Genomic DNA, 25,062 nt, shown 5'->3' with positions numbered 1-25,062 from the left:
CTCTGTGCTGACTGCCAGCTCAGAGCCTGGAGCCTGTTTCAGTCTGTGACTCCCTCTCTCTTTGACCCTCCCCTGCTCACGCTGTCTCTCTCTCCTAGAAATAAATAAAACATTTAAAAAAAAAAAAAGAAAAAAAAAAAAGAATGAGATCAAGAGGTTTTTGGAAGTTTTGGGGCAAAGGAGTGATATGATCTAAACTAAATTTTAACAAGCTTACTCTAGCAGCTGTGATAACTGGCTTAATAGAAGGACAGAAGCAGGAAGACCGTGGAGAAGGCTACTACAATAATCCGCACAAGAGACTGATGGCAGCTTGGATCTAGGTAGTAGTGACAGAGGTGGAGAAAGTGGTTATATTTTAGATATATTATGAACAATATGAAACATAAGGTCTGAGAGAAATATAGGAGTCAAGGATGATTCAAGATCTGGGGCCTGAACAAGCAGAAAGATAGAATTACAGAGATGGAGGGACTACCAAAGGAGTAGGTTTAAGGGGGTATCATGACCCCATTTCATTAGCTCCATTTTGGATTTATTAAGTTTGGGAAATCCATTATACATCCAAAGGGAGATGTAGAGTTAGCAGCTGGATACAAGTCTGAGTTCAGAGTAAAAGTCTGGGCCAGAGACATAAATTTGGGAATCATCAGCAACAGAAAATATTTGAAGCCCTGAGACTAGATGAGCTTACCTGGTGTGCACATAAATAAACAGCAGCAGAGGTAGAAAAAGAATAAAGAGAGAGAGGAAGGGAAAAAGAAAGAAAAAAAGGACAGACCCAAATACTGAGAACAGGGCATGGCTATGTTCAGATAGCAGGGAGTCTATTAGGTTAAAAAAAATAATTAAAAAAGAAAAAACTGGAAAGGAGCACCTAGACTCAGGAGGAAAATCAAATACTTACGGAATCCTAGAGGTCAAGTGAAGCATTTCAAGAAAGAAGTAATTTATCATGTCTAATGTCACAGAGAGATCAAGATGACAACTGAGAATCAAACACTAGATTTAGCAATGTGGAAGTTACTGATGACCTTGATATCAGCAGTCCACAGAGAATTTGGAGCAAAAACCAAATAGAAAGGATTCAAGAGTGAAAGGGAGGAGAAAAACTGGAGACAATGAGTATAAGGCAACTTTCTGAAGTTGTACGGTAAATAGGAAAGAAACAAGGCTGTAATTGAAGACAGCAGGGCCCAAAGCAGAGTTCTTTTATGATGGCTGAAGTAACAGCATTTTATCCAACCTTATAGAGATGGAAAATTTGATGATGCCAAAGAAAGGAAATAAAGAAAAATTGATGTCCTTAAATATACAAGAGTAAATGGAACCTAAAACACAAGTAGATGGGTCAGTCCTAGCTAGAAGCAGAGACAGAGGTCAACCACCAGAAAGAGAAGATAGTCTTAACAGATAAGACTTTTTTTTTTAATGTTTATGTTTTGAGAGAGAAAGAGAGAGAGAGAGAAAGAAAACGAGCATGAGCGGGTGGAGGGGCAGAAAGAGAAGAAAGAGAATCTGAAGTGGGCTCTGCACTGACAGCAGTAAGCCCCGCACAGGGCTTGAACTTAGAAACGCTGAGATCACGACCTAAGCCAAAGTTGGACGCTCAACCGAGGTTGCCTCGAAAGCACCCACCCAGGTGCCTCAAAAGACAGGAACCAACCCCCCCCTTTTTTTTTTTAAGTTTATTCATTTATTTTCAGACAGATAGAGAAAGTGCAAGCAGGGTTGGGGCAGAGAGATAGGGAGAATTCTAAGCAGGCTCCACGTGGTCAGTGCAGACCCTGATATGGGATTCAAAGTCATGAAACCATAAGATCATGACTTGAGCCGAATTCAAGGGTCAGACACTTAACCAACTGAGCTACCTCGGCGCCCCCAGACAGACTTCCTAAAGAATTCATTAACATACATCATTCTACTGGTCTGTAAAGATACTGACCTATGGAGGTATATTACTATTATCCCTCTTTTACAGATGAGAAAAACACAGGTAGTATACAAAAGTAATAACAGGCAAAGCAAAAATTTGAACCCTTATAAGCTGATTCCAAAATCTTTACTCTTAACTCCTTTTCCACCTCTGGGGGGAAAAAAAACCTGAATACACTGTTCCAATAAAAATACTAGAAAAACTGGACTGGACACATAATACCACAAAATTTATTAGCAAAATTTCTATGGGTGCTTAGTAGAAAAATCTCAGGCTATAGAGTTAGCCAGAGCTGGCTTTGAATTTTGGCTTCCATTCTCAACTACTCTTCATATACAATCTTGGGAAAATTACTCAGTGAACCTCCATTTCCACAACTGTAAAAAAGGACAGAAGACTACAATGCAGTATCTTGCCCCAAACTGCACTAAGTGTTCCATAGCTTGTAACATTACAACATCACCTTCCCATTTTCCTCTTCAATCTTCTATTAAGTTCCTCCTATTTTCAATTCTCTCAATGTATTCCGTTCCTATAACGTTGATTTTTCTTTCTGTATTTTGCCCTGTTAGTATCATCTTATCTGCTGCCTGCCCAAATTACTGACCATCTCAAAGATCTCAGTCTAGTAGAAGTAAACTTCAACTAGACTCTGCTATGTTTCCTTCAAATCAGACAGGACTGACTCAGAAAGTCTCTGAAGTTAAAAATAGCCTAGTTTCTGTCTCATCAGCCATGTATGCTAATTTTAATCCTGGAGCAGAGCCTAGAGGCTGAGAGAGCTTTATGACTGAAACCACAACTACTTTAGTATACCATGCAGTTAAAAAAGGGAAATACCTTTATTTTGGTGACAATTTTAGGTTTAAATATGATGTTAGACAGCATACAGGATAAAACACGCAAATCTAAGAAAGCTCCACTCTCACCTGCAAAGTGAAGTGCTAAGTCTCGATACAGTTCTCTACTCATGTTTTGAAATTCAGCCTCCTGCCACACTTTCCCATCAGGTGTTCGAATCTTGGTCTCTGAAGGATTGAAGCCTGATATATACCAAAATTACAAAACATTTCTTATCAAAGATGCTTTATACATGCGGTTTGTTATACTTTTTAAAACTGAGAGATAATTAACATACCATAAAATTCACTCTTTTAAAGAATACAGTTCAATGGTGTTTAGTATATTCACAAAGTTATGGACTTATCACCACAATCTAATTTCCTCCATTACGCTATTCCCTGGCAACTACTAATCTACTTTCCATTTTCATGGATTTGCTTATCCTGGATATGTCATATAAGTAGAATCCTATAATATGTGTGTGGCCTTTTGTACCTGGCATCTTTCAATTAATGTAATGTTTTCAGTTACCATATAACATGTATCAAAGCTTTCTTCTTTTTTATTGTTGAATGATACTCCGTTGCATGAATATATCACCATTTATTTATCCATTTAAACATACTAACATTTAAATATTCATCAGTTGATGGGTATTTGAACTGTTTCTACTTTTTGGCTAGTATTAACAATGTTGCTATGAACATTCACATTCAAGTTTTTGTGTGGACATATGTTTTCAATTTCCCTGTGTATTATACCTAGGAGTTTGAATTGCTGGGTCGTATGGTAACTCCATGTTTAACTTTTGAGGACTGCCAAACCATTTTCTAAAGGAGCTGTACCATTTTACATTCTCACCAGCAATGCATGAGGGTTCCAATTTCTCCACATCCTCACCAACACTTGTTATTGTCTGTCTTTTTTATTACAGCCATCCTAGTGGTTGTGAATGGTATCTCGCTGTGGTTTTGATTTGTGTTTCCCTAAAAACAAATGGTGGTTGTGCAGCTTTATACGCTTCTAAAAGAAGGATGCATAATTAGCTACCACATAATGTGCTGACAAATACTGCTTACAGAAAGTAAGCTTCAGTGAGATGAGGCAATATCCATTTCTTCAAAAAGAGTAGAAATGGAGAAGCACTAAATTAAATGACAAAAGAATGTCAATCATAAATTATGGATTTCAGAGAAAGAACTACTCTTCTCAGGAGTAAGAGAGAGACAACACCAATTCTTCTTTCTTTAAAGACAGGCATTAATTGCTACCATCTAATTTTGCCTATGACTGAACAACCCAACAAGCGGCTATCTACACAAGTAAAATGCACCCAAAGTGTAGAAAACAGATCTTTAAAGCATACTTTCTCAATTTCGCAACAAACATTACACACATGCTATTTCCTAGGGATTAACAGTCTGATTTCCTACTTTGAATTTATCTTAGAATGTTATTTTACAAAATCATAAAAATGATGAATATGGATGATAACCAGAGTAGTATAAGGATTTCTATTTTCAGATGGTCTCAACTTATCAAAGAATTGGCACCCAATAAATATTTGTAAAATTAAATCAATATAAAGAATAGACTGGAGTCAAAAACTGATAAAAGCACTCTAGAAGTATTAAATAAAATGCACTGGTAAACTTATTACATGTCTAATAGAAATTACATGTCTAATAGAAATTAATCTATTCAGCTTTTAGGCACAATAGCATAAGTTTAATTTCACGTGACATTTGTGGCAAAGGACACACAATTATCCCTATGCAAGGAAAAAAATTATAAATATAGTGTCCAGGCTATTGCAAGCTATAGTTTGTCGTAAGAAAGCGTGGCAATCCCATGCAAATCTCTCCCTCTCTCTCTCAACGTTTCATCACCATCGTCCCCACCCCATCTCTCTCCATTCAACTCAATTTTTTCTTCTCTCCTCTTCAGGAAACATTTATCTCTATGGGAGCCTTTCTTTATATTTGCATTTTTATTTAGAAGTTAACTTTAAGAAGCTTGCAATATCTACACCAGTTTCCTTTTCTGTCCCCAAATTTAACAGTAGACCCCCTTATCCGCTGTTTTATTTTCTGCAGTTTCTATTACACACTGCCAACCATGGTTCAGGATCAAATGATCAGAGGGCTAACAGGAGCCGAATGCTACGTCACAGTGCCTGTATCATTCACTTCATTTCATCACACAGGGATTTCATCATCTCACAACATCAGAAGAAGAAGGGTGAGTAGGGACAGTGCAATAATTTTGAGAGAGGCGCCTGGGTGGTTCATTCAGTTAAATGTCTGGCTCTAGATTTTGGCTCAGGTTGTGATCTCATGGTTCGTGAGCGTAAGCCATATATCAGGCTCTGCATTGCCAATATGGAGCCTGCTTGAGATTCTCTCTCTCTCCCTCTCTCTGCGCCTCTCTAGCTTGCTCTAAGTAAATAAACTTAAAAAATTTTTTTAAACTTAAAGGAAAACTTAAAAAAAAATTTAAAGATTTTGAGAGAGACCACATTCACTTAACTTTTATTACAGTGTACTGTTACAATTGCTCTACTTATTTTTGCTAACATATTACTATATATGATTTATAAATTAAACTTTATCATAGGTATGTATGTATGTATATATGTATGTATGTATAGGGGAAAAATAGTATTTATAGGGTTTGGTACTGTACAGTTTCAGACATCCGCTGGACGGCTTGGAATGTACCCTGTGGATGGGGGGGGGGGTCTACTGTATTTCCGTTCTTTGTCCCCTTTTTTCCCTACTAGTTGAATTTATTGACTAGAATAAAAAAGTTACTGTGCACTTATGTTCAAGACACTGTACTAGGCTCTGAAATAAAATAAGGATGATCAATATAAGGTCTTAAACTTCATGGGCATTTACATCAGGAAGAAAAACGTATACAAACAACTAAGTATAAAACAAAAATCACATAAACACTGTTTCTGTTCACTACTTGAAATTTTAAAGCAGAATCACAGAACACTTTCTATGTCTTTAAAAAAAAAAAAACAGGGATGGCTGGGTGGCTCAGTCAGTTAAGCATCTGACTCTTGATTTCAGCTGGGGTCATGATCTCACGGTTTTTTAGTTTAAAGTCCTGCATCACTGCTCTGACAGTGTGGGGCCTACGTGGGATACTTAAATATATCCTTTCTCTCTCTTTCTCTCTGCCCCTCCTCCACTCACACTGTGTATCTCTCTCAAAATACATAAATAAATAAGCAAAAATAAATAAATGAAAAACCAAGGTTTAGAATGGGTTTAATATACTGACAACTGCATAAAAAGAGAAAGAAAATAATTGTCTATGCAAAAATTATCTCTGGAAAAATATGCAAATTATTAATACAAGTAATTTCCTGAAAGGGAACCAGGTAGTTGGAGCACAAGAGCTTTTCCTGGTAGACTCTTTTCATCTTTTGAATTGTGAACCAAGTGAATTTATTAAGCATTTGAACAAATGAAAATAAAGTATCATTTCAGAATACAGTATATTAAGATCCTTTTAATTTACACTTGCAAAATGTTGACAAAAATAGTTTCTCAGTGTTGGGAAAAATAAATCCATTGCTCAGGACACTGGAAACCATGCTGTTATAGCTTCACAAATATATGCTACAGTTCATTAATTAGTCCCCCAAAAGTTCTATTAATAATTTTTTTTAAGTATGCTTCACTCCCAGCAGGGAGCCCAACGTGGGGCTCAAACCCATGACCTCAAGATCAAGACTCAGGCAGAGATCAACAGTCAGACGCTTAACTGAGTGAGCCACCCAGGTGCCCCTATAAAATATTTTCATATGAAAACTAGCAGGCTAAAAAATTAGTAAGTAAAAGGTATATGCGAAATCCAGTCACCAGCTCAGAGGAAGTTAAGATTTTCACTCAGGTTCTTTTGAGTTGTGTTTGTTTTGTTTTGTTCTATTTTTAATTTTTAGATTTTTGTAAATTATTAAATAAAATATGGACTTGGGTTGACCATCTTAACTTTGTCTTACTGGAATAACTTTTGGAATTTCAGAACTTTGATTTCTAGAATAAACACACCTTAAATGTAAAATCTTCATTTAATGGATCTGACATTAATATAGCAAAAGTTTTGGATAATCACTATCTCAGAATCAACAAGAACATTTGCTATTTACTCTGTCAACAGTGTGGACAATTACTACATTGTACACAAATGACTAGAAAGATGTGAACTAATTTAATTAATAATACAGGGGCGCCTGGGTGGCTTAGTTGGTTAAGTGTCCAACTTTCACTTAGGTCATGATCTCGCGGTTCGTGGGTTCGGGCCCCGCGTCGGGCTCTGTGCTGACTGCCAGCTCAGAGCCTGGAGCCTGTTTCAGTCTGTGACTCCCTCTCTCTCTGACCCTCCCCTGCTCACGCTGTCTCTCTCTCTCTCTCTCTCCTAGAAATAAATAAAACATTTAAAAAAATTTTTTTAATTAATAATACAGTAGAACAATCCGGAATAGCAAGAGCAAGTTTTCAGTATTCTAAAGGGAACCGCTCACAATTTTATCACAGATTAGCAAGAATAAAACGCAAATTATCAATCTTTTATTGAATTCACAATGAATTGTCATTAGCAAAACATAATAAGCAACACAAAATAAAACTGATCATTGCTGTAGAGGGACCTGGGTGGCCCAGTTGGTTAAGTGTCTGACTTTGGCTCAGGACGTGATCTCATGGTTCATGGGTTCAAGCCTGGAGCCTGCTTCAGATTCTGTGTCTCCCGTTCTCTCTGCCCCTCACCCATTCACAGACTCTTTCTCTCTCTTTCTCAAAAATAAATAATAAACATTAAAAAAATAAAAAATAAATAAAACTGGTAATTGCTTTAACTGTACATATAAAATTCGTTCTGGAGAAAAAAGACCTTAGGACTACAAAAAAACTGCAAAGATGGTCAGAGAAAAGTTAGACTTGGTGGAAAATACAAAATTAACTACATAGCAAAAGTTGTCCTAGTTTGTTAATAATTTAAACAGAAAAAAAATGAATCTTGACAATTTTTGATCTTCATACACCTATCTAGAAAAACTGAACTTTGAAAAGTATCCACAAAAGAAAAGCTATGGTAGCAGAAATTTTAATGACAAAAGTCTAACATGGACTATGATCAATGAATCAATTCTTTATTAAAAAATTATGGGGCACCTGGGTGGCTCAGTCGGTTAAGCATCCGACTTTGGCTCAGGTTATGATCTCACAGTTTGTGAGTTCAAGACCCCTGTCGGGCTCTGTGCTGTCAGCTCAGAGCCTGGAGCCTCTTTCAGATTCTGTGTCTCCCCTTCTCTCTGCCCCTTCCTCTGCTCATGCTCTGTCTCTCAATAATAAATAAAAAACATTAAAAAACAAACTTTACATGAATAACCCTATGAAAATAATTTCAGGAACATAAAAAGAAATTTTCTTAGAAAAGTATTTTCTCGGGGCACCTGGGTGGGTCGGTCAGTTGGGCAGCCAACTTCAGCTCAGGTCATGGTCTCGCGGTTCATGGGTTTGAGCCCCACGTCAGGCTTTGTGCTGACAGCTAGCTCAGAGCCTGGAGCCTGTTTTGGATTCTGTGTCTCCCTCTCTCTCTGACCCTCCCCTGCTCACACTGTCTCTATCTCTCTCTCAGAAATAAATTTTTTTTTTAAAATTTTAAAAAAGTATTTTCTCAATGAAAATCTGTTGGTATAAATCTGATTTAATTATTTGTTTTCTCAAACATGGGGTGGCAGGGGGGGAATCCCTTACTGTCAAAACTCAAAGCTTAAAATAACAGGATCAAAATATCAGTGCCAAAATATTCTGTAACCAAATGTAACTGGAATTAACTAAATTATAATTTTAAAATATTTACTTTCGAAAGAATTCCTAATAACAATCCAAGTATAATGGTGGAATAAGAATAACATTCTTGCAGTTCTCTGAAAATGATACTAACTTCTTTTCTCTTTTGTTCAACTTATTAACTATTCAGATGGGGTTCTTCATCTCCTGGGGGACTTGTTTAAAATTCTAATTCTGGACTCTATACCCAGAAATTCTGATTTAGATCCAGTGCAGCATCCAGGAATCTGTATTTTTAACCCACATCTTGAATTAATTTCTCAAGCATTCGATCAAAGAATCACACCCTGTTCTAAAGATGATCTTCTCTACTCAAATGCCCCCTAGGGAGAATGGGGACAAGAAGGCAGGAAGAGAGAAAGATACAAAGACTGATTACAAACCTTTATATGTTGGAGCAGGTGGTGCTGTTGCCACTTTCCTCACTTTTGCTGTCACTGAGTTATCAACGTTAACAACCATTACAGGATGGTCAATATGACCCAGATTCTGGCCCCGGCCATTTGTTTCTTCTGAGTGGTCCCACTGTTTCCTAATTCGCTCCTTGAGTTTTTCCAGTTTGACATCATGTTGTCGCTGTTTTAGGATATCTAACCTTTGGGAATTACAAGTGCTCGTAGAGGACGGAGAAGAGTCAGTTATCCGTAACACTTTAGGATCGACATCATGGCCCATGTTACTTACAGTAGCTTTCTCATTTCCTTTTGCTCTACTAGGTTTTTCTTCCTCAGTTCTCATAGGACCTGTCATCTTAATCAAACATTCAGAATTTTGCAATGCATCAATTGCTGGTTGATCATTTAAAAACCTAACCACTGTATCATTGATGACAGTTGACTGGGAGCTCTCAAAATCACAGCAGTGTATGTTCCGTTCTTCTCGATTGCAGATCAGCCGGTTTCCACTCTCAGGCTTTTCTTCATTAACATCCACACAATATACATGCTTTGACTCTAGATGGCTAGGACTTATATTGGAAGGTGTGCCATGGATTTCCCTATTATTAAAAAATAATAAGCTTTGAATAAAAACTACAAAAACCAAACTGAAACCAGCCATACAAACTGAAGGAGAACTCTAATCTAACATTAGAGATTAAAAAAAAAAAAAATCTAGAGATTCCAATAGGTTAAATAACAAAATAACCATCACTGACATTAAGATTCAATGCTCAATGTCCCCTCTATCAAGTTAGATAGCAAGTAATCTAAATCATAATCTACACATGTAAAATAAGAAATATGTAAAACATGTATGTAGAGACTTCCTTAAGAACCCCAGAAAATAGGATTACAATCTGACTTTGGATATTCACTTGACACCTATTACCAAAATATGTATTTTCCTTCTCTATGAAATCTTAAATACGGGGGAAAAAAGTACTCAAATTTTGTATTTGTAACTTCTAAGTAATGTACCAAATTAACAGATTGGGAGTAGAAATAAAGTGGAGGTATAATAAATATTTTCCTCCAAATAAATGTAGTTAAATAAAGTTAAACCTCTCTAAAGCATAGATCACTTTTTTTGGTAGCTTCAAACTATGTAAAGCACATCTGGAAACTGTGGAGTAAGCAAAGGCAACGAGGCATAGCCAAAGTACCTATCACAAAGTCCATATTCTTTATTCATAAAAACATTAGCAAAAATCTTCCTCCAGAGATTATTTTTATTTTATATATGATCCTAATAAGTTATATTTTAGGAACAGAAGCAGTTTATTGAAAGCGAGGTTAATGAAGACAAGCCTCAGCAGTAATAAGAGCACATGATTTATGAAAAAATACCCAACAAAATTGTAAAACTTGGATCTGCAGTGTCTGAAAAAGTAGACATTAGCCACACGTGACTATTGAGAACCTGAAATATGGTTAGCCCCAATGGACGATGTGCTATGATGTAAATTACATACCAAATTCTAAAGACTTAGGATGACAACAAAAAAGAACGTAAAACATCTTCATGTGTCTGTGTATGCGACTAGTAAAAGTGTTTCAGTTGTACGTATGGCTCACATTAATGGGTCTATTATCTACCACTGATCTAGATGTTTCATGTAAAGACATAAAACTAAATACCACGAAAATTCTTAAAGCCATAACTCTGTTACAGCATAATATGGTAATTACATCTATTGTGAGTCTAATGAGTATATGCATTTTTCTAAGGAGATAGTCTGCAGCTTTCATCAAATTCTCATTAGAATCCATGACCCAAAAAACATCAGACCCTGTTCTCAGTGGTTGATTATTAAACAAGATGGGGACTGAGAAATGACTCCTGTAGCTTTCACTAGAGATCAAGACTAAATTCGGTTATTTGCACTACCTTTACCAGACCACAACAATTTATAGGTAAAATGATCTAGGTATAAAATTTTATACCTAAAATGATTTAGGTATAAACTGTAAAGAATAAAATAAAGCATAAAACAGTAGTTTACATATCATGTCACAATCTTAAAAGGGGAAGGACAGTTGATATTCCCCCCAAGTAGAAAAAGGAAAAAGTATTTTTATAGTTTTCATTCACTCTTTCATTAAATATTTACTGAATACATATAAGGGTATTTACTGTACAAGTCTTTCAACTTTACTGTAAATATAAAAATTTCCATAATAAATGTTAGGCAAAAATATTTACAGAATACTTAGTAAATGACAGGCATTAAGCTAATGCTTTGAGAATAACACAGATTTACAGCCTTATATAAACTAATGTAATGGTTAGATATGGAATCAAAATATAAAGCAACATGAAAATATATGTAACAGGGGAAGTTATACTGTATGATAAGAGCACACAGGAAGGGTTAACTAGGCTGTGGGAATGGAATGGGACAGAAACAGATCTGGCAATGTTTCATATTGAAGGTGCTAAAAGAGAAGTTTTAAGTAATGAATGGAGTCAGTCAGGTGAAGGACATTCTAGTCACAGCTTTCCTATAGGTATTTTTTTCTTATCTTAAAAGATACACAATTTATAAAATTTTAAATATCAAGTAGTATTCTTTGCAGGAAGAATATGAGAATATGAATAAAGAGTAACTTAGTTTCAATTCCAATAGTGGTTATGTTTCTAGGCAAGTTGTTTTTGTGTGGTTAAAGATTTCTGAACTCCAATTATTTTTCACATTTTTCTTTCTCCTTTTACTAAACTATGAGCTTTTACACAGATTAATTCCCTGGCCTTCTCCCTACATTTCCTTCATCATTTCTATCACTTCAACACTAGTGACAACTCACAAATTTATATTCCCAGCCCTGACCTTTCCACACACATTTCTACCCAAATTTTCAAATGCCTACTGAGTATCTTCACTTAGGTATTTCAAAATTGAATCAAATCAAATATTGATATTATAGACTGATATGAACTCATGAGCTACCTCCATCTCCCAAATTCTTGATCTCAAATTTAACAATAAAAACATATGTCCAGTAGGATCTAGCTCCATCATGAAACTCCTCGATTTACTGGTTGACATTTTACAACACTAAAAACGTTAATGAAACAAAGAAATATAAAGCCCACTGTTTAATATTTATTACTATTTGCTATACTAAAAGCATTAACACTTTTATATCATTAGTAATAATGTTCCTCAAATATAAAATTCTATAATTTTATCTACTAAATATCCTAAATTATCAGCTAACAAAAATATACATTATTTTATAATATCCATTCTATCAAAATTCATACATCAATCCTGAATATCTGACAATAAGCTACATAAAGGAGCCACTGGCAACAAATTAAAATAATAAATCAACTCACATTCTCAACAGGAAAGAAATTTCAGGTAACTGATTAATGCTATCTAAAGAAGCAGAAGCAGAAGAAGAAACCTAAACTATACAAAGTTCATTATGTAGAACACTTAATCTGAGATATTAAGGAAAAAAAAAAATAGCCACACTTCCAGAGACTGAATAATCTGTTTGTAGGAAACATACATTACAATGGTGGTAGTCTGGGGTCACTACTTCTTCTCCCCCAATATTTAATCTGTGAAAGAGTGGAAAGTCAGTATTTCATCATACACAAGATTTTTGCTTTACCTTTTTGGAAAATGGAAAAGGTAGTAACACTAGAGCCAGAGTGCTATGAAAAACTCAGAAAAGAAGCCATAATCTTAAATGTAAATATTACAGGCTAATCCTAGCTGACAATGTCCTGTTAAACACTAACCTGTAAGAAACCAAAGGTTCACGAAACTCCACGCGGTTGTTTTTCCTTATGTTACTCTCCAGGGTGGTAACGCGGAGAGGGCTGCGAGATTTCTCTTTTCGTGATTTCGAAGATTTGGAGGTTGGCGCATTCACCCAAGAGTCATCCAGGTATCTACCATCTGAAGGAAAAGGAACTCTGTAAGAACATATGATGTAATCTACAACTGCCCCTGAATGTGGGTAGTGTTTATGAAAATAACTTGAGTGTCTATTACTTATGGCATCTCTAGTTGGATAGTGTATAGAAAACATTCAGGTTAAACCTTTACAAGCCACTCAATCTATAGAGGAAATAACTGTATCCTGAATTTAAAAATGCAAACCAAATTCTACATATAAAATTCTTTTGATCAAAGGCTCTCTCACTCAAACAAGGAATTATTGAATAAAATCCAACAGACTCAGAGGTTTAAAAAAAATCACAGTTTTAATAGAAAGTACTAACCTCCAGGTTCTAATCCACTAATTAAGTAAGAAACCACACAATTACATATATGAAAGGTAACCAGAGGAAGTAATGGCATTGTGTCAATTTATCTATGAGACAGATCATTCCAATCATGACTTAACCCCCTAAACAATATGTAAAACTTATTAAATCAACTAAATGTCCAAATGATATATCTGTGAACTTAAAATATAGACTTAATCCCGAAGGCTTAACATCAAATTCTTATCATGAAAAACAAATGAAAAGTCACTGTCAAAGGTGATGCAATGATGCTAGAGTCCCTCAACAAAAGATGGTGAAACATTATCTGTAGTCACTGAATATGAGGTTGCTTCATAACTACTCAGCACCGAAGACAAAAAACCTAAATGTTGATGAGGTCTGGTCTCTGACAAAAGGACAAGCAAATATATGGGACTACCAAAGGAAATTAAATTGAAACAAAACATCAAAGATACATTATATTTGTATTTCCAGAAGTAACATCATACATACCTTTTCTACTTATTTTTCGGGTAGCACTTGCAGAAGATTTCTTGGTATCCATAATAGAATCAAACACAGCTGTACTTGTAGGGGCAACTTCTAACTTGTTTTCAATGTGTCTCAGCTAAAGTTTAAACACCATCACAACAAATAGGTTAATTCTGTAAATAAACCAGCTACTGTTGATTTACACAGTTAAACTATATTGTCCAATACCTTTCTCTAAAGTAGGAAAAATTCAGGAATGCCTTTTGCAGTATTGGCTTTTTCATTATTTATTACTTCAGCTACAGTAACAAGTAGTACAATGCTACCCACATTTGGACAAGAAAAATCAAAAAGATTCGGAAGAGGGGCACCTGGGTGGCTCAGTCAGTTGAGCGCCTGACTCTTGATTTCAGCTCAGGTCATGATTTCTCAGTTTGTAAGATCGAGCCCCTCATGGGGGCTCTGTGCTGACAGCATGGTGCCTGCTTGGGATTCTCTCTCTCCCTCTCTCTGCCCTTCCCCACTTTCTTCCTCTCCCTCTCTCTCATTCTTTCTCTCTCAAAAATAAAAAAATATCTTTTTAAAATTAAAAAAAAAAGATTCTGAAGGATATCAAAGAGTTTTTATTTGTTTGGTTGACATGTTTTTCTAAAAACAGTACATTTTCTGACATTATGTTGCGCATCATTATGTTATATACCCTGTGTATTTTACATGCAAAAATTAGAAAAGAACAACTCAGATGGACAAAAATTTTTTAACTGTTCAAACAGCTAAAAGTTTTTAATAGTCTTAGGTCTATAAACTAAGTTTCACAAAAAAGACAAAATTCACAAGATAGAACTCAGGTTTCCACACACTTTACATTAGAAGTCGACTTCTGGTATGACCACCAATGTTCTCAATGATTTAAAAACCATTTCCCCCTAATTATATGCTTATAGGAGAAAGCTTATAAAGCACAGAAAAGGTATAAAAAAACAAAATTAAAATCATCAAAACTCCACCACACAGAGATAAACACTGAGTAAAATTCTGATTTATCTTCTTTCAGATTTTTGTGGTTCAATTACTCACAAAATTGGAATAATCATTTATATTCTGTTATCAGGCTTTTTCTCCCATTTTTATTATAAGCCGTTTATCGTCCTTAAAAGTTATTTTTAGGGGCACCTGGGTGCCTCAGTCAGTTAAGCACCCAACTCTTGGTTTGGGTTAAGGTGATGATCTCACAGTTTGTGGGTTCAAGCTCCACTTTGGGCTCTGTGCTGACAGTGCAGACCCTGCTTGGGATTCTCTCTCTTCCTCTCTCTCTGTCCCACCTCTGCTTGCTCTCTCATTCCCTCTCTTTCTCTCTCAAAAATAAACTTTTAAAAAAAGTTATTTTTAAAAACACAATAGTTTTGAAAAATGACAATTGACAGTTCAGCTCTATATTAGGTTAACTCTAAGTTAAACTGGGGACAAAAACTATTCCTACATTGTAGATACATAATGCTCATATGGAAGAGAGAGAATATATATAATGCTATCTTTGACACTACATTATGACCAAATCTAGGTTATAGTACCTTTTCCAGATGCATTTTCAAACCAATTCAGAAGATCAGAGGACAGAAAATACCATATTCACACAGTAAAGAAATAAGTGATTCAAATTCAGGTAGGATACAAAAGAAAACACAGACAGACATATTAGGAGAGTAATTTTCCTGGAGAGCAAATGAAAAAGGAAAAAAGAAAAAGTCTCCCTTTGAAGGGACTATGGACGACTTGCCAAATTTGGGTTCCTAAACTCCAGACAAGACTGGACAGAACACAAATGAAAAGAGGTTGCCCACAGTCACTCTTCAGCACTAATGACAGAAAACAGCCTTCTACTGCCTCGAAAAAGGGAACTCACAGTCCATTAAAGAAGCTGTGTAAGTGGTGAGTCACCAAATTCTATTCCTAAAACCAGTATTACACTATAGGTTAACCAAACAGAATTTAAACAAAAATTTGTTCATTTCCTCTCTGACTCTGAGCCTTCTACACAGACATAGCCCTATGTTCCCAAATTCATTTTGTTTTAAATCTTCATTTCAACATACCAGATGAACAAATTTATTAAAGGAGACTAAACAGCACAAATTATTTTAATATTTGGTTATGTTAATGTTCCTGACACCTAAAGTAGCATCTTGATTATCCATCCCTTTACTATTTAATAGTTTTCATTAATGTTCATTTTGAAACATGGTATTTAACTTCTAAGCAAAATCTTTAACTTTATTTTCCTATCCAAAAAGCACTATAGAAAAAAATTTAATCGATTCAATCGTAACAGGAATCAATTTTAAACCAGAAAGAAATAAATGGAAGCTATAACTACTTACAGCAGCCTTGGTCTGAGAAAGTGCATCCCACGATGTGGTTATATCTGCTAGGAAACAGTGATATTTACTGAATCAGAATCTCTGAAGTAGTCCTCAAAATCTGCATTTTAATCAGCTCCTAAATGCACTTGACTTCGAGAACTATTTTATTAGGCAGAACTACTCCTCAGCAAATGCTTTATTATACTGAGCCAAAATATGGTTCTTTTCCCATCCTATAAGGCCAAGTTTCCTAGCGTACGTTTTAGAGCTGTATTAGACACGGATCCCATTAGTTCTTAGGACAGCTGCACTGATACCCCACTCAGCCCCGTCAGACTTCTCCAACAGTAAGCAGTATCCTCAATGTGCCCCAAGACCGAAACAGACACAAAATTTTATACTGTAGTATATTTCACATTATGATGTTGAAAGGATTAGAAAAATACTCCAGACTTAAATATACCAATAGAAATAAAGGTAAAATCTAGTCTTTCAGATAATAGCCCTTCAAATAACATAAGGCCACACAGTTCCTTGAATCATCCTTCTCTAGGATAAAATTTCTCTAGGAAGTTTCATTTCTGCCAAATGTTCCTTATGTGACACGATTTCCAGACCCCTCACAAACCCAATAATCTTCCTTCAGATGTACTCTAGCTTGTCAATGTACCTCAAAATATATCATGCCCTAAATTAAAGTTACCCTCAATGCATCATTTAAAAAAAAAAAAAAAGAGTTCAGTGAGACTTTTCCTTTTCTTATCTGTATACTATAGATGTCTAAAACTATATTAGAACCTATATTATACCACTTGTTGACATTAATCAGAATTTATCAGAATTTCTAAGAAACTTTTTTAAAAAGAATGTTTCCCTTTATAAAAGTTTACCATAGGACACCTTTGAAGATGAGATACCTCATATATTTAAAAGAAACTGAATTTTAAAAACTTATCTACCTTTTATAAAACAAAGTATATATATAATTTTCATATACTGACTAGCCCAGAATTTTATACACATGACCTAAACAAGGCATGAAGTTCAACTTAAAGGAAACAGATCATACCTTGCACAGTATCCTTGCTTTGAGAGTTCCTTGGATTCGGTAAAGGCACCTCTTTTGATTTGCTGCTCCTCATCCTGCCAATTTACCTGCAATCATACCATCAGCATTCACTGAACATCAATATTATCATATTCGCAAAGGAAAACACTATCATTTACCTTAATGTTCATGAAAGTCAGAAGCATTATGTCAACTCTAAAAATTATCTTTATGCCCAGTTAAAAGTCACTGATAATCAAGTAACTTTTTCTTTGGAAAACTAAACCACTAAAAAGTCTACCATGACTACCTCACACCAACTAGGATGGCAATATCAAAAAGGCCAACAACAACAAAAAATAATAATAAATGTTGTGGAGAGACTGGAACTCTTGTGTACTGTTTGTGGGAATGTCAAATGATATAGCCTCTGTGGAAAACAGTATAGCAGTTCCTCAAAAAATTAAAAAATAGAGAGGTACTGGGTAGTTCAGTTAAGTACCCAACTCTTGATTTCAGCTCAGGTCATACTTCACAATTTGTCAGTTTAAGCCCTGCTGGGCTCCACGCAGAGCCTGACTAGGATTCATTCTTTCTCTCTCTCTCTCTGAATAAACTTAAAAAAAAACCTTGTTTAAAAAAATTAAAAACAGAATTAACCGTATGATCCAGCACAAAAGAACTGAAAACAGGGTCTCAAAGAGATATTTGTACAGCCACGTTCACAGCAGAATTATTCACAATAGTCAAAAAATGGAAGCAACCAAAGTTTGCATCAACAGATAAAAACGTAAGTAAAATATGGTATATACATACAATAGAATATTATTCAGCATTAATAAAGAAGGCAGGTGGGTGCTCAGTGGATTGAGTGACTGACTCTTGATTTCAGCTCAAGTCATGGTCTCACAGTTTGTGTGTGCTGCTAGCACAGAGCCTGCTTGGGATTCTCAATTCCACGCTCTCTGCCCTTCCACTGCTCACATGCACTCTCTCCTTCTCCCTCTTAAAATAAATTTAAAAAAAAAAAAAAAAAAAAGGACAATTTTGGAATACCTGAGTGGCTGTTGGTTAAATGTCTGACTCTTGATCTCAGCTCAGGTCTTGACCTAAGAGTCATGAGTTCAAGCCCACACTGGGTGTGAAGCCTACTTTAAAAAAAAGGGGAGGGGCACCTGGGTGGCTCAGTCAGATAAAGGTCTGACTTCAGCTCTGGTCATGATCTCACACAGTACATTAGTTCGAGCCCTGTGTCAGGCTCTGTGCTGACAGCTCAGAGCCTGGAGCCTGCTTCGGATTCTGTGTGTGTCTCTCTCTGACCCTCCCCTGCTTGTGCTTTGTCTGTCACTCTTACAAAAATAAACATTAAATAGAAAGAGAAAGGGAGAGAGAGAGAACACAGAAAATTTCAATGACAATGTCTATGACAACTGTTTTGAGAGAGGGTTATCTCTGATCACCAGAAAACATTTTTTTAATCCATTGCTAAAATTTAGCCTTTGCTCTTCAAATTCATTGTCTTATAAACAGTCCTTCAACTAAAAAGTCCATAGTTTCTAAAGTCTAAAAAATTATTTTTCCTGACCCACAAGTTTATTTTTATGAAGATAAAACAGGAAAAATAACCAAAACTAAGTATATACGTATATGTGTGTATATACATAGTCTATATGACATAATTTTCCAGTTGGGTATCATAACACTATCACATTTGGCTTTTGAAGCTTTCATCTTGAAATACTCACTACTCTTGGGATCAGTAAAACATATCTGTCCCATTTTCCTTATCTTTTTTATTTTTTTACCCCCTTAACTGATGGCTTCTCTACTTTTGCCCAATTCATCAATGATAACATTTCAAAAAGTTCCATTCCTAAGCCTTTTCTTGCCTAGCTCCTTCCTCCCAGGCAATCTCACACACCTTCATGGCTTCAACCACTTCCTAAATGTCATATTTCTGTCCTAGGTCTCTCTCTGAACTCTAGACCCAAGTTTTCAGTCTATTAGACAGTCCACCTCCAAATCCCACTGGAATTTCAAATTTATCAAGTTCAGAACCAAATTCATTATTGTTGATCTTCCAAATAGTTTCTTCTTTTTCTCTTAGCAAATGGGGTTGTCATGCATCCAGTTCATCTCGGACATTTCTGCCTCTCCTTCACCAACATTTCCTGAGTTACCAAGTCAATACTACCTTTAAGACATTTCTCTGTTATGACATATAAAATATGCCTCCATAAAGCTGTTGAAAAAATTAAGATATTTCTAAATTCTCTCTCCCTCTCTCTCTCTCATCCCCTTGCCTCTGTTCAGAGAATTATCTTTAAACCAAATTATGGTAAAAGCTTCCTAAATTATTCTGCTCATAATCTATTCTCCATACTGCAACCATAATTGTCTTTCTAAAAAAAGAACCTAGCAACTCTGCTTCTAAAGCTCTTCAATGACTATCACCTATGGGATAAAATTCCAGATTCCTTCACATGATGGAACCTGGAATCCTTCACAACCTTAATTTATCTCAGCCTCCTTGCTATCTTCACTGTATACCAATTGTTCCTGTCAAAAAGCCATATCTAGAATGCATTTTCTAAACATCCAGAAATTTCTTTGTCTCTGTATCTTCTCTTCCTAAATTTTCTTGGGTAGTAATATCCTTCAAGTCCAAACGTTAATGTCATCTAGCACAAATCTTTCCCCAACTGTTCCTTAACAGTACTACTACTTCATCTGTCTCCCCAATAGCACTCTGTTAACTTTTTAGAGCCCTTATCATTACACACACACACACACACACACACACACACACACACACACACCATTCATTCATTCATTCATTCATTCAATGAACATTCCTTAAGCACTTAATGCTCACAATCTAGTTAAGGCACACATATAAACAAACAGTATACAATGTGCTAAGTTATATAATAAGGTTACAAATAGCAGGTGTATCACTCTCTCCACAAGGTTGTATGGGTCTTAGGGACTACATCTTCTTACTTACCTTCCTATCAACAGAGACTTTCCATGAACAGAAAAGCAAATGGCAATGTTGAAAGCCGTTATGATCTCAACTTAAATAGAAAATAATTGAGGGATCAGAGGCAAGGCTCCCAGTGAAAGGACAAACAGGGAAGGGAAAGGGGTAAAGCAACCGCAGTAACAATAAACATGATCACAGAAGAGATGGTTTAAAAAGCCAGGCTGGAAAGCTCATAAGAAAGAAAGAGGAACACAATTAACATACATCAGTAGGCTAGTAAGCCAGGAACAAAAGAAAGAACAAGAGAGTGAAATTCATATGCTATTTTGCAAGTAGCCTATAAGAATACCTGGTAAAATAAACTACAGACCACATACACAAAAAGCCTAACTGACCTCGCTGATAACAGTGTAAAGAAAAGGGCTACAGGTGACCATATAATACACTAAATGTATTATGTCATGGAAACAATGGGAATCATTTGATAAAAGCATATCATTATTAATGCTCAATGAATCAGATGGCTGGAGCAAAAGATAATGCTTTTGCTCTGTATTTACCTGCTCAAGTAAAAGCCTTGCTATGATTAGGCAAAAAAAAAAAGTTCAAGAACTTTTGTATAGGTCAAAATAAAGTTCAAGAACTATGTATAAACTGCATTGGAGGTTCATTTATTCACTCTGGACATGAACAGTGTAATGAGCAGTAAAAGTAGAACAGTAAAACATTACCATCTAGAGTCAGTGAACAGCAGAAACCACTCAGAAAGGGAAGACATTTCTCCCAGCTACTCACTCAGGGCAAAAATTACTAGACATATGGCTTCAACCTCATATAAAATCTTAGTGTTTCTCAGAGGGGAATGGTATGGCCCCATCTAAACAGATTCTTTGTGGTAATTAACGGAGGTGTGTACCACACTAACTACCAGGCTACAACTTGACAAACAAATCTATCTTGTTGAGAATACACTGTTAGCAATCAAGTTCCCTGACTCTGGAAGTATGGTGATATTGCGGAGTGCCATCCTCAAGAGACCTTAACTCTATCTGACTTCCAATGAAACCCAGTAACACAGATTCCAAGATGCCAAGAGTCTCTAACAGACAGAGTAAGAAGCCGGAATCCTAACATAAAAATGGAAATAACTGGAATTAGATCTAGGCACACTGTCCTAGATCATATTCAGTTAAGTTGATCAGTAAACAATGTATTCTTTCTCCTAAAACCCATGCCATACCATTCCTTCTTCTAAAATCCTACAGGCTAAAGTGAGCTGAAGGCGATGGTGGGTTTCCTGATAGTCTGTTATCATCTCTGGTTCTTTCATTCACTAGTCGATTCTTACTTAAGAAAAGTCCACTTAAAATTAGAGAAATATTTATATTCATTCCCTAAAAAATAAATTTGTTATATTCTCTTCAAATATTATATTTTCCTTATTTTCCCTATTTACCTCCCATTTTCAATGCCATTTTCCCCTCTTCTGTTTTCCATATTAATCTCATATCTGACTTCCTCTCCTCTCCTTTTTACCTCTAGTTTCCCTATTTTTATACTTGTTCATATTTATACCATGCATGTTTATGATTAAATTTCTAAATCTAAAAAAAGGCATTATCTCCATGAATAAACCTACAATATAATTTCTCTCAAAACCCAAAAAGACCCTAACCACAATGAATGAGATATACAACACACACACACAAATACATATTTATTTAAATATATTATGATAATATGCTTGGGTCCTTCTTTTTTTTTTCTGCAATTTCATTATTTTTTTTACAAGCAGTTTATTGTCAAGTTGGTTTCCATATAACACCCAGTGCTCATCCCCACAAGTGTCCTCCTCCATACCCATCACCCTCCCCTCCCCCTCACACCCATCAGTCCTCAGTTTGTTCTCAGCATTCAAGACTCTTTCATGGTTTGCCTCTCTCCCTCTCCCCCACTATTTCCCCCCTTCTTCTCCCCCACGGTCCTCCGTTAAGTTCCTCCTAATTCTCCTGTATGTGCAAACATATGGTATTTGTCCTTCTCTGCCTGACTTATTTCGCTCAGCATAACACCCTCAAGGTCCATTCATGTTGCTACACATGGCCAGATTTCATTCTTTCTCATTGCTTGGCTCCTTTTTAAAAAAACCGTGGGCACATGATATGAACTGGTATTAAGGATATTGTGCAAAATATTAGTCTTAACAGGCCACTATAACAGGCATCTTTACTGAAAATGTACCTTTACTCATAAAGTCATCATATCTGGTGTTGAATCCATAGCAAATAGGGACCCACAGAAAGCATCCTTTGTATTTAAATGGCTTTTAAATGATTCCCCCTATAGGAGTGCTGATGGATAGGGGCACATGTACCCGAATGTTCATAGCAGCACTCTTAACAATTGCCAAAACATGGAAAGAGCCTATGTGTCCATCAACTGATGAACAGATCAAGAAGATGTGGTTTATCTAGACAATGGAATACTACATGGCAATGAGAAAGAATGAAATCTGGCCATGAAATCTGATATTTGACTAAAGAACTAAAGGTTCTTCCTATCAGCACTTACAGTTAATCAAGTCTTCTTACTTCAAACAAACACAAAAGTCTCTCAACCCAGCACCCTCCTCTACTATTGCTCTCTTTTTCCTTTACAAACTTCTCAAAAAAGTTAATTGAATACATTCTGTCTCCATTTACTCTTCAACAATTCCTGGGTGGTTGGCACCCCCTAATTCTCCACAACAGAGCTCATTAAAATCACCAAGATCTCTCAATCTACTGGGCATTTTCAAATAAAAAGTCCTCATTACGCCTGGTCTCTTGGCGGCATGCATCACAGTTGACTACTCTCTTGAAACACTCATTTCCCACAGCCAAGGAAACAACTCAGAAAATTAATAGGCAACCAACGGAATGGGAAAAGATAGTTGCAAATGACATATCAGATAAAGGGTTAATATCCAGACTCTATAAGGAACTCACCAAACTACACGCCCGAAAAACAAACAACCCAGTGAAGAAATGGGCAGAAGATATGAACAGACACTTCTCCAAAGAGGACATCCAGATGGCCAACAGACACATGAAACGATGCTCAGCATCCCTCCTCATCAGGGAAATACAAATCAAAACCACACTGAGATACCACCTCACGCCAGTCAGAGTGGCTAAAATGAGCAAATCAGAGAACTCTAGATGCTGGCGAGGATGTGGAGAAACGGGCACCCTCCTACACTGTTGGTGGGAATGTAAACTGGTACAGCCCCTCTGGAAAACAGTGTGGAGGTTCCTCAGGAAACTAACAATAGAACTCCCCTATGACCCAGCAATAGCACTGCTAGGAATTTACCCAAGGGATACAGAAATGCTGAGGCATAGGAGCACATGTACCCCAATGTTCATAGCAGCACTCTCCACAATAGCTAAAACATGGAAAGAGCCTAAGTGTCCATCAACAGATGAATGGATCAAGAAGATGTGGTTTATCTATACCATGGAATACTACATGGCAATGAGAAACAATGAAATCTGGCCATGTGTAGCAACATGGATGGACCTTGAGGGTGTTATGCTGAGCGAAATAAGTCAGGCAGAGAAGGACAAATATCATATGTTTGCACGTATAGGAGGATTAGGAGGAACTTGACGGAGGAACAAGGGGGAGAAGAAGGGCGGAAATGGTGGGGGAAAGGGAGAGAGGCAAACCATGAGAGACTCTTGAATGCTGACAAAAACTGAGGACTGATGGATGTGGGGGGGAGGGGGGATGGGCATGGAGGAGGACACTTGTGGGGATGAGCACTGAGTGTTATGTGGAAACTAATTTGACAATAAACTATTTGTAAAAAAAAAAAAAGAAACACTCATTTCCCTTGGCTTCCATATACTACACTCTGATTTTCCATCTCCTCTCTGGTTCTTAGTCTCCTCTGCTAGCTAGCCCTTCTCTTTTAAATCTAGAGTTTCAAGCGGGTTTGACCATGGGCTCTTTTCTCTTCAAACATTATACTCTGGGTGATGTCACTGTGTCTAAGTCTTCAAATACCATGTACGTATATGTCAATGACTGCCAAAACTCTAGTCTGGATCTTATCTCTGCTAACTCACATATCAAACTGCTTATTCAGAAACCTCAAAGGCACATCAAACTCAACATCTCCAAAAGCCAACTTATGATTATTCCCAAAAGCATGAGCTTGAGGTATTCCCTATCTCAGTCCAGAGGCATAAACCAGAAATATCCACAAGAGGTAATTAAAACTACATGACCTCTAAGGTCCTACTGTACTCTAAATTTATAATCTATACCACCAGTTCCAATTGTGGTCCAGAAATCTCTGAGGGTCCACCTATCAGGGGAAATCTTTGAAATCAAAACTATTTCCATAATAATATTAAGACATTATTTCTCTTTTTCACTTTCTTTCTCTTATGACTATATATATAGTGCAGTCTCCCAAAGGCTACATATGATATCACAACAGATTGAATGCAGAAGCAGATATGAGAATCCAGATGTCTTCTATTAAGCTAGACATTAAAAAGATTGGAAAAACGTCAAACAAGGTTATTCTTTTCACTAAGTGTTTTGGAAAATATAGTTACTTTTCATTTTAAAATGTTACTTATCTTAATATGGTTTAAATAAATAAATATATTTAAAACTTCCATATCATGCATCTTCTCCAACCAGAATGCTATGAAACTAGAAATCAACCACAAGAAAAAATCTGGGAAAAACACAAATACTTGGAAGTGAAATAACATGCTACTAAAAAATAATGAGTCAACCAAGAAATCAAAGAGGAAATAAAAAAATATAGAGACAAAGGAAAATGAAAACACAATGGTCCA

General features: G+C 36.1%; 1 protein-coding gene across 1 annotated transcript in view; it reads right to left on the bottom strand.

Annotated features, from left to right (window-relative positions):
- Positions 1–25,062, bottom strand: part of CEP350 (centrosomal protein 350) — a 148,450-nt gene that overhangs the window by 111,649 nt on the left and 11,739 nt on the right. The window contains exons 2-7 of the mRNA XM_077763223.1: positions 17,239–17,324; positions 16,188–16,231; positions 13,831–13,945; positions 12,844–13,003; positions 9,033–9,646; positions 2,866–2,979 (exon numbers count right to left, since the gene is read on the bottom strand). Of these exons, the coding sequence (XP_077619349.1) occupies positions 2,866–2,979; positions 9,033–9,646; positions 12,844–13,003; positions 13,831–13,945; positions 16,188–16,231; positions 17,239–17,311 (1,120 nt within the window). The 5' untranslated portion in view covers positions 17,312–17,324. The remainder of the gene's footprint in view (positions 1–2,865; positions 2,980–9,032; positions 9,647–12,843; positions 13,004–13,830; positions 13,946–16,187; positions 16,232–17,238; positions 17,325–25,062) is intronic.

Source organism: Crocuta crocuta, unplaced genomic scaffold, assembly GCF_008692635.1.
Source record: "Crocuta crocuta isolate KB4526 unplaced genomic scaffold, BGI_CrCroc_1.0 scaffold3, whole genome shotgun sequence".
Lineage (NCBI taxonomy): Eukaryota > Metazoa > Chordata > Mammalia > Carnivora > Hyaenidae > Crocuta > Crocuta crocuta.
Note: the sequence above shows the minus strand (reverse complement) of the source record. Positions and strands in the feature narration are given on the sequence as shown.